General features: G+C 32.3%; 2 protein-coding genes across 2 annotated transcripts; both read left to right on the top strand.

The window, feature by feature from the left end:
* The first annotated feature begins 2,349 nt into the window (after window positions 1–2,349).
* Window positions 2,350–4,518, top strand: LOC105124546 (putative methyltransferase DDB_G0268948). The gene is made up of 2 exons (XM_011024607.1): window positions 2,350–2,584; window positions 3,738–4,518. The coding sequence occupies exons 1-2, from the start codon at window positions 2,435–2,437 to the stop codon at window positions 4,368–4,370; spliced, it is 783 nt and encodes a 260-aa protein (XP_011022909.1). The 5' UTR covers window positions 2,350–2,434; the 3' UTR covers window positions 4,371–4,518.
* Window positions 4,519–6,364: 1,846 nt separating this feature from the next.
* On the top strand, window positions 6,365–7,691 carry LOC105124547 (putative methyltransferase DDB_G0268948). Its single transcript, XM_011024608.1, has 2 exons — window positions 6,365–6,599; window positions 6,877–7,691. Exons 1-2 carry the CDS (start codon window positions 6,447–6,449, stop codon window positions 7,507–7,509), a joined length of 786 nt encoding a protein of 261 aa, XP_011022910.1. The 5' UTR covers window positions 6,365–6,446; the 3' UTR covers window positions 7,510–7,691.
* Window positions 7,692–10,669: the final 2,978 nt, after the last annotated feature.

Below are 10,669 nucleotides of genomic sequence, written 5' to 3' on the forward strand. Positions count from 1 at the left end.
ACTGGTACTTTACTCTCTGGCACACCGGAAACTCCATTCTCATTCACAGCCCCTCAAGCTTCATCTGAGATTGTGGATCCACCTCCACGTTAGCCCATTCGCCTACTACCCGATTTTGCTTTTTCTTGTTATTCTTCATCATTTACTTCCTTTTTAGCTTCTATTCATTGTCTCTTTGACCCCTTTTCCTATAAATAGGCAATTCTTGATCCACTTTGGCAGCAAGCTATGGATGAGAAACTTTCTGTTTTGCATAGAACAGATACTTGGGATTTGGTTCCTCTATTTGCTTGTAAGAGTGTTGTTGGTTGTCATTGGGTGTATAAGATTAAAACTAATTCCGATGGGTCTATTAAGCGATACAAAGCTAGGCTGGTTGCAAAAGGATATTCTCAATAGTATGGTATGGATTATGAGGAGACATTTACCCCAGTTACAAAAATGACTACTATTCGTACTTTTATTGCCATAGCTTCAATTCGTCAGTGGTATATTTCTCAGCTTGATGTTAACAATACCTTTTTGAATGGAGATTTTCAAGAAGAAGTTTACATGGCATCCTTTCCTGATATTTCACATGACTCTGGATGTGTTTGTAAGCTTAAGAAAGCATTATATGGTCTCAAACAAGCACCTTGTGCTTGGTTTGAGAAATTCTCTATTGTGATCTCATCTCTTGGCTTTGTTTCTAACAGTTATGATTCTGCTCTTTTTATTAAGTGCACTGATACAGGTCATATCATTCTGTCTTTATATGTTGATGACATGATTATTACTGGTGATGACATTGATGGTATTTCAGTTTTGAAGACAGAGTTGGCTAGATGATTTGAAATGAAGGATTTGGGTTATCTTCGATATTTCTTGGGTATTGAGGTAGCATATTCACCTAGAGGTTACCTTATTTCTTAGTCGAAATATGTTGCAGATATTCTTGAGTGGGCTAGACTTACTGATAACAAGACTATAGATAATCCCATTGAGGTTAACGCAATGTACTCTTCTTCTGATGGTTTACCTTTGATAGATCCTACTTTATACCACACTATTGTTGGGAGTTTGGTATATCTTACCATTACTCGTCCAGATATTGCATATGTTGTTCATGTTGTTGGTCAGTTTGTTGCTTCTCATACTACTGTTCACTGAGCTGCTGTTTTTCGTATTTTGCGATATCTTCGGGGTACAGTTTTTCAGAGTCTTTTACTTTCATCCACCTCTTCCTTGGAGTTACGTGCATACTCTGATGCTGATCATGGTAGTGATTCCACATATCGCAAGTCTATTACCGGGTTCTGCATCTTTTTAGGTAATTCTCTTATTTATTGGAAAAGCAAGAAATAATCTATTGTTTCTCAATCATACACCGAAGTAGAATATCGTGTCGTGACATCTACTACCAAAGAGATTGTTTGGTTACGTTGGTTACTTGCTGATATGGGAGTTTCCTTTTCTCATCCTACTCCTATGTATTGTGACATCCAGAGTTCTATTCAGATTGCTCACAACTCGGTCTTTCATGAGCAAACTAAGCACATTGAGATCAATTGTCATCTTACTCGTCATCATCTCAAGCATGACACCATTGCTTTTTGTTCCTTCTTCCTTGCAGATTGCAGATTTCTTCACCAAGACACATTTCATCTCTCGTTTTTGTTTTTTAGTTGGCAAACTCTCGATGCTCGTAGCTGCCGCATCATGAATTTGAGAGGAGATGTTAAATAATATTTATGTAATCTTATTTATTAAGGGTAGAATAATATTTTCAGTTTAATCTATATATATTTTATTTGTATTTAGATTAAAGTTAAGTATTCAAAATATACAGATTATTCAGAATTCTAGTTTTTTTTTGTATTTAATTTAAATTATTTTAACCAGAGGAATACATACATGATAATTTCAAACAAGAGCATCTTCTCAATTCTCACTTGCTCAGAAACAACCCAAAGGATATCATTGTAACTTGTAATCATTCACAAAGTCTTAATTTGAACTCGGCATTGAAATGACAAGTTGTACAGTATACAGATGCACAAAAAAACGTAAAAACAAGCATGAAGGATGATAAAAAAATAACCTCCCTACACCGTAACTTGTATCAGACAATAACATTGAAAACGGGAAAAAGGAGTTCGATCCAGAAAATTGTCAGAAGTACAGAGAGAAATTATTTCTGCTACAAACCTTGGAGAACTTCTTCAAGGGACAAAATTGTCATTCCATAGTAACCCCACCATGAATGCTGCTCTCTGCCAAAAAAAAAAAAATTTGTTTTGGAGCTGTCAGTTTTTTTTTTTTTTTTAATACTGATTTGTCCGTTTTTAATCGTAACGCTTGCAAGTCACTTTTCCCCACTATATATTATTAGCAGAACAAGAAGGTGCTCTCTGTATACTAATCTGCGTCCAAAATATAATAGCTTATTTGAGAAATGGCAGGACTGTTTGACAAGCAAGCTGATCTATACTTGGATGGAAGGCCGACTTATCCAGCCCAATGGTATTCAATGCTAGCCGATCACACCCTTCACCACTCTTTGGCTTGGGATGTTGGCACTGGCAATGGCCAAGCTGCTCTTGGTGTTAGTTCTCTCTCTTTCCTTTCCTTTTCTCGAACTAATTTTATTTATTCCTCAAGTTTCTTGCTTCATTTTTCTCTCATAATGATCAGATGATTGTGCTGTGTTATTCAATGGGTCCAAATCATCCTCTCATTGTTAACTGCCATCTTATTATCAGATGGATCTCCTTGATTTAGCCTAAGATCAGTTATGTTAATTCTACACCTGCTCTGTATGATTTTGACCAAGAATAAGGTTATTTGATTTAATCAAAAAAACTAAGTCTCTTGTTTTAGGCTAAAGATTTCATGTGTCTATATATCCACATGAATTCAATTTTCGAATTCTTGATTTTATTTCCCTTTTGATATTGTATCTCTACTGATATATATTTTCCTCAACTGGGCCAAAAGGTTTGATTATTAGCTTTAGATTGGTATTCTTTCTCTAAAAAGAAAAGGGAAAGAGTGAATCTATGTTTCTAAACAAGAAAACGATCAGATGGGCCTGCAGATTTCTCTTTGCATCTCTAGGTTTAGAAGGATAAGTCGTGTGTCATTGCTACTTGATTTCTGTGATGGTGTTTTAGTTGCTAATACTTGATCTCACATAACGTATTGCTTCCCAATTTGATTGTCTCAATTTTGATAAGCAACTGGAAGATTTCACTTCATCTAATTTACGTTGCAAGAACAAATGAACCATTCATCTAAACCTCTTACCCCAATGGTAGAATTGAATGAATTTTCTTGGCTTCGTTTGGTTGAAAAGCGGTTGTTTTCTGGTCAAAACTTCAGGATGTTGTAGATTTTCTAATTAAACGGCTACCTTGTGTATCATGCTACATAGACCTTTTTACACACAAGTTTTCTGCTTACATTGGTGGAACACTCTCTTTTAAAGTTAGATGAAGTTCAGGCTCTAGTTGCATTCTGCCATTTCATCTTATATGCGTTGTGGTGAGTGAAATGGAACAGTTACAAGAATCTTTCAACTTCGTTTTTCTGAGAGAACAAAGTAACTGAAAGGTGATTGCCAACTTACTATAGCTGCAAGTGAAAAAAAATGCAAATTATTCAACTCATTTTCAACTTCAGTATTCTGTAGTTTAGCCTGCATAAGTCCATGGATTTATCAAGATTGCTGGATCATTGTGTTTAGCTTTTCTTGGTAGGTTGCTGAGCACTATGAGCAAGTAATTGGAACTGATGTGAGTGAAGCTCAATTAAAACGTTCAATGACACATCCACGGGTTCGATACTTCCACACCCCATTATCCATGTCTGATGATGAGATAATAAGCTTAATTGGGGGTGAAGATTCAGTTGATTTGGTGACTGTAGCACAGGCTGTGCATTGGTTTGATCTACCAAAATTTTATTCCCTCGTTGCACGCCTTCTAAGAAAGCCTGGAGGTCTACTTGCTGTTTGGTGCTACAATGATGCTGTAGTGAGTCCTGCATTTGATTCAGCATTTAAGCGATTTCATGACTCAACTCTTCCTTTTTGGCACCCGAATGCCTTTCTCGCAATCGAAGGTTACAAGAAACTTCCATTTCCTTTTGAGAGTACTGGTTTGGGTTCTGAAGGGAAACCACTAGAACTTGACATCCCAAAGGAGATGTCATTTGAGGGGTTTTTGAAGATGATCAGTTCATGGTCAGCAGTCGTTACAGCCAAGGACCAAGGTGTTGATTTGCTGTCTCAGACTGTTGTTAAAGAGTTGGAGACTGTTTGGGGTGGATCTAAAGTGGTTAGATCTGTCATCTTCAAGGCTTTTATGCTTGCTGGAAAAGTCAGGCTGTGAGATTTTCTTTTCAAGCTTCAGCGAGGAGAAAAGTTTATTGAAATAAAGAGTTCCAGCTTATTTGCCTGCTCCTATTGTATGACTTGTCTTCTTGCTCTTCCAATAACGTGTTTGTATGCTTTTCATCCATTTTAGCAACAGCTTCATGCATGAATCTTGCAAGTGTCTTTAATAGCATGGTTATGGTTATTTTTAAAATATATTTTATTTAAAAATATATTAAAATAATATATTTTTTATTTTTAAAAAATTATTTTTAACATCAGTATATTAAAATAATTTAAAAATACTAAAAAAATATTTATTAAAAATTAAAAATTAAAAAAAATAAAAAATTTTAAAAATAATTTTAAAATATAAAAACAAATAAAATTTTATTGACTCGTATTATGCTGAAGACTAAACTTAAATTTATTTTTTTTACACTTAAAAAAAAAATATTAGGTAAAGAGAATTTTTTTGCTGGCTAATGGATAAATACTATAACATCTCAATCCATCTTTTTAATCTAATCTAACTATTTTAGAATTATTTTAACATGATATAATTAAGTTTGTAAATTCAAAAATAAACTAAATTTCTATCTGACACAGCACAACATCTATTTTACTTAGATCCTAGCAATATAAGTTATTGGAAAGTTGGTTGAAAAGTATTTTACGTCTAAAAATTCATTTTCAATAATATTTTAAATAAAATATCTAAAAAAACAATACATACACTAAATAAATTTACTTTTTCCTTCAAATACAATATTTTAAATAAAAAATCTAAAAATATATATATAGACTAAATAAATTTACTTTTTCCTTCAAATAACTCAAAAAATCAATTAAAAATAAAAAAATAAACTAAAATCCAAAAAATCACTCAAGATTACATTTTTTTTTTCAAAACTCTCTTATTAAATTAACTCAACAATACAAAGATTAACTATTTTAGTGATTTAAATCTTTATCCATCCTATAAGAAAATATCAAAGTTTAGATGTGTGGGTCCTAGTTGGTAATTCAGGTTTTTTTTTTTAATTTCTGTTGTTCAATGTTATTGGTTTTTTAATATATTGGCGGTATCTATTTTTTTTTTTTAATCTAAAAAGTTAAAAACTGAACCGCAACGTATGCAGACCATTGATCTAGTTGTTACCTGTCTTTGAGTTTTTGTAGGACCAAGAATTACGTGGGCCCCCTTTAGCAGCAGATCTACATTGCAGGTCAAATTTCCCACCTTTAGAAAATAAGGATCATTTCTTCCTTGTAAATTCAGCATCTTCTTCGAACAGACTAATGTAGGGAGGGGGAAAAAAAACACGAAGATAGCTACCACAACTATAAGTGGATTTATATACACGAAGAAGCTTAAAAAACCATTTTTCTTTTTTATAAAATTATCAAGATAAATTGTTTTTTAAAGTAATAGCGGCCTTTATTATTTAGCAAAATTCCAAGGATGAAAAAGAAGATGGGATTGGGTTGAAGTTTGAAACAATTTCTAGCCATTGAAAACAATTTGATCTGGCAGCGGCAAGTCTTTCACGCTTATCGGAAGTGTTAGGCTGTGAATTTTACCTTCTATGCTTCAATGAGTGAAACATTGATTGTATTTGGTGGAAAACATTATACTCTATAATACTAAACATATTAAAAATAAATTTCATTATTTCTTGTGAGGAGTTTGATGTTGAATGATTATTATTTTTATATTATAATTAATGCTTATTTATTTGTTAAAGAGATACTATTGGAAGTTTGAAACCAATTAATATTAAAAAGGTTGCAGGTTTGGCCATTCATGCAGGTTCCTTTCTAAACCAAGGGATGTTAAGGTTCTAGTTGTTAGTCGCTCCCTTGAGTTAGATAATCTTGTTTTTTTGGGGGGTCATACGTACATTTTTGACCGACTTTTCTAAGTGCGTAGAAGATGTAGACATGCTATGGTTTTTTCTCTGAATTCTCCAAGTTTCAGGTCACCCTGTTGAATAGTCAGATATGGCATGAATCCTATAAATGACAGTCCTTCATTCACTCCAAAGAGCACTCAGTTTCAGATATAACATCAGAATTCACGAGATTTAATATGGCAGATCATCTGTTCAACGAGCAGGCAGCTATATATTCGGAGGCAAGGCCCAGATATCCGAGCGAATGGTTCTCAATGTTGGCTGCTCTCACCCCACAGCACTCTGTGGCTTGGGATGTTGGCACCGGCAATGGTCAAGCGGCTATTGGTGTTAGTTCTCTCTCTGTCTCTCTCACTCTTCAACGACAGCTAAAGATATTGAGATATCATCGATCTTGGCCACTGCCCGCTGGTCATAAGCATCTTTCGTTTCATGCATTTACTTCTGATCATAGACTTAATTATTACTCTAGACATGCCTAATTTGGACGCGGAATGTCTTCTTGGTATATCTATGAACTAATTAGATATGGCAACGATCATCAAGAAGAAATCCGGATGTGTTGAATGATTAGTCTGATAAAAATAACCATAAATTTATTTTCAGGTAGCTGAGCAATACAAGAAAGTGATAGCAACAGACATCAGTGACGAACAACTAAAGCATGCCATACCACATCCCCAAGTTCAATACGTGCACACCCCGTTAGCAATGCCTGATGATGAACTAGTGAGCTTGATTGGTGGTGAAGATTCAGTCGATCTGATTACTGCGTCTACTGCTGTGCAGTGGTTTGATCTTGACAGGTTCTACCCGATCGTGAAGCGAGTTCTACGAAAGCCAGGAGGTATAATTGCGGTCTGGTGCTATGGTAGCATGGAGTTTAGCCCAGAAATTGATGGTATCTTAAGGAGGTTTTTCGAGCTAGGTATACCTTTCCAAAGCCAAAGTTTCAAGATTGCATTACAGTGTTACAAGACGCTTCCATTTCCTTTCGAAAGTGTAGGTGTTGGGTGCGAGGGGCAGCCGCTGGAATTGGACATGCGAAAGGAGATGTCGTTTCAGGGACTCTTGAAGTTCCTCAGGTCACTTCCGGTGGTCCATATAGCTAAGGAACAAGGTGTGGATTTATTGCCTGAAGAGCTTCTCAAGGAATTTGAGAGGGCTTGGGGCGAGCCAGAAATGGTCAGGACTGCTATCTATAAGACATACATGCTTGCAGGAAAAGTCAAGCTCTAGATGAAAACGCTTGATGCAGCTGTGCTTCTTCTCCCTTCAGAGGTTTGAGCTCCATTGTACTTCAATTAATGCTTGTTTAGCATTCAAGAATAAATTAACAACGCCTGTATTTGTACCTCGCCAATTTCACCGGAGTACTTGAATGCTCCTATGATTATTATATACAAAAATCGTTAATATCAGTTGAATTATAACTCGTTGATCGTGTTTCTTGGACTATATATATGATTAACAAGCTCTCCGATGAAACTTAAACACTTAGCAGTCACAGATCTCCTCAAGAAATCTAGCTTCCGTTTTATGTATGGTTTTATATTTGGGACATTGAAGTTAAATTTGCCTAAAGAATCGTGTCCTAGTAGTTTGAAATTAAGATTGAGCCCACATGCATGGACCTTCAAATGGGCACACTTTAGGTAGAATTCTTCATATAATTTTTATTCAAAAGGTGCAGCGTCTCATATCATCCATTGACCAAATTATTGGCAACACCAGCTATCACTGTCCATCCAGGAAAACTGGGATGCTTTGGCGGCTTAGAGGTTGAGCAAATTATCGGCAACTTGCATTCTTCAGCCCTTGAACTTTCAGCTCGGGCTGTTTTCCGGAGACTAATTTTTTTTAAGTGAATTTAAAAAAAATAAATTTTAGAAAAGTAAATTAATTTTTTGATGTTTAACAATGTATTAAAAAATAGCTTGAAAAATATTTTTAAGTGTTTGATTATATCATGAAAAACAAGCTGGAAAATAACTTATTAATATTTTATTTTTCTCAAGTTTATTAAAATAATGAATAACAAATCTTATAAATTAAAAAATAGAATAAGAATGAAATTGAAAAAAATATAATTTTATAAATTATCTCAAATAAAATAAATAATAATTAAAATAATACAGATCAAATCTAAAAAAATAAAAAATAAAGAAATTAAAATAATAATATTTGAGCCCACATGCATGGACCTTCAAAAGGGCACACTTTAGTTAGAATTCTTTACATGATTTTTATTCAAAAGGTGCAGCGTCTCATATCATCCATTGACCAAATTATTGGCAACACCAGCTATCACTGTCCATCCAGGAAAACTGGGATGCTTTGTCGGCTGAGAGGTTGAGCAAATTAGTGGGCACCTTGCATGCTTCAGCCCTTGAACTTTCAGCTCGGGCCGTTTTCTGGAAAGTGATTCTTTTTTAAGTGAATTTTGAAAAAAATAAAATAAAAAATAAATTATTTTTTGATGTTTAGTAGTGTAATAAAAAATAAATTAAAAAATAATTTTTTGTGTTTGATTATGTCATGCAAAATAAACTAAAACGTAACTTATTAATATTTTATTTTTCTCAAGTTTATTAAAATAATATAAAAAATGAGAACTAAAATTAATATAAAAAACTAAAGGGGTAAATAACATTTATTGATTAAAGGGTGAAAGTGAATATAAAAAAATCAAATATTTTACAAAAAAACACAGAATAAAAACTCAATATTAAAATAAAGATGATTAATTATGGAAAATTTTTTATAATTTCTGAAAAGTATTTTCCGTCTAAATTTTTTAGAAAAACACTTTTTTAGAAATCAAGATAACTTTTTTAACTAAAAAATATTTTTTTTATTTACTAATTTTTTTAATAATAAATAAATATAAATAAATTTAAAAAGTTAATTTTCAAACATCACTTTTCAAGATTGTGGAGTTTAAAAATCAACAAAGCCAGTCCTCGGCATGGGTGCTGGCGGGGGGGATTCACCAAAGAGTCTCGAGTCCATATGATGATTTCAATGACTAATACCAATCTTATCTATGTATCAATTATAAAATAACTACTCAACTTTCCAAATATTCTCCGTCGTCAAACTATTTTTCAATAAATAAACTGGCCTAATTAATATTTATAAATACCTCAACTCATTAAATAAAAATTCAAGCAATTCAAGTTTATTAAAAAGCTTCACGCCAATTAGTTCTTTTACATCATTCATTTTCTTTCTTGCATACAACTTTTTCTATATTTAATATTCATTTAAACATTTAAACATCAGAGTATTCAGACAAAAAAATTATTTTTACATGAACAATCAAATTCAAAGACATGCCTATATTCAAACTCATTCACTTCATTCTAGGACACATCCATGAGAAAAGTAGAATTTAATTTTAAAGTTTTCAGGACTTCATCTGCTACCAACTGAAATATTATCACCATCCAATGCCTAAGAATTATTTGCAGCAGCAAGTATGCTTCCTACACACAGTAAAAAAGACATAAAAGGTAACTATTAATTCCACTATGTAATCAACTTTTCACGCCGAAATACATATTAATAATTTTTTATAATTTTTAAAAATTATTAATTTAAAATAAATAAATAAATAAAATAAATTTAAAGTTTTTTAAAAATATTTTTAAAACACAAAAATAAACAAATCCTAAAATACAAGAATTAGGTCACAAACAACAAAAAGCCTATTATTGCGAGTTACCGATCAAAATTCTTTATTATCAAAAATCTAAAACATGGTAAAATTATTGTATAATCAAATACTAAAAAAATTATTTATTAAATAATAAAATTATTTTAATAGATATACTTTGAGAGGTTTTTAAAATATAATTAAATTATTAAATAAAAATTTATATATATATGATTGATTTATACGGGATGAGCCATTTGGAGGCAATGGTGTCTTGTTGTCTTTGTGTGTATGAGTCTATTGGAGATGCATTTTCCTTCAGGGGAAAAGGATAAGAAAAAATGCCTTAGCTTCTGAATCAAACCACCGGGTTTTGGAATCGGGCTTGTGATACGTAATTGGGTCGAAATCTATGGGCTTTACCTTTGGTACCATTTACATTGAAACAAAAAAAAAGTTGTGTTTTCTTCTCTTACGTGGCAGTGTCTAGTTTTATGGTAAAAAAATTTAAAAAATTATTTTTTATTTTTAGATTATTTTTATTCGCTAATAAAAAAATAATTTTAAAAAATAAAAAAATATTTTAATATATTTTTAAATACAAATCATTTTAAAAAATAATCATAACCATATTTCTAAATAAGCGCAAGCACATTTCCATTAAGAAAATAATCTCTAGACCTTTCTAGAAGGTATTTAATTTTTATTTTTGTATTTTAAAAATATTTTAAAAAATAAAAA

Source organism: Populus euphratica, unplaced genomic scaffold, assembly GCF_000495115.2.
Source record: "Populus euphratica unplaced genomic scaffold, PopEup_1.0 scaffold35.1, whole genome shotgun sequence".
NCBI classification, from domain to species: Eukaryota; Viridiplantae; Streptophyta; class Magnoliopsida; order Malpighiales; family Salicaceae; genus Populus; species Populus euphratica.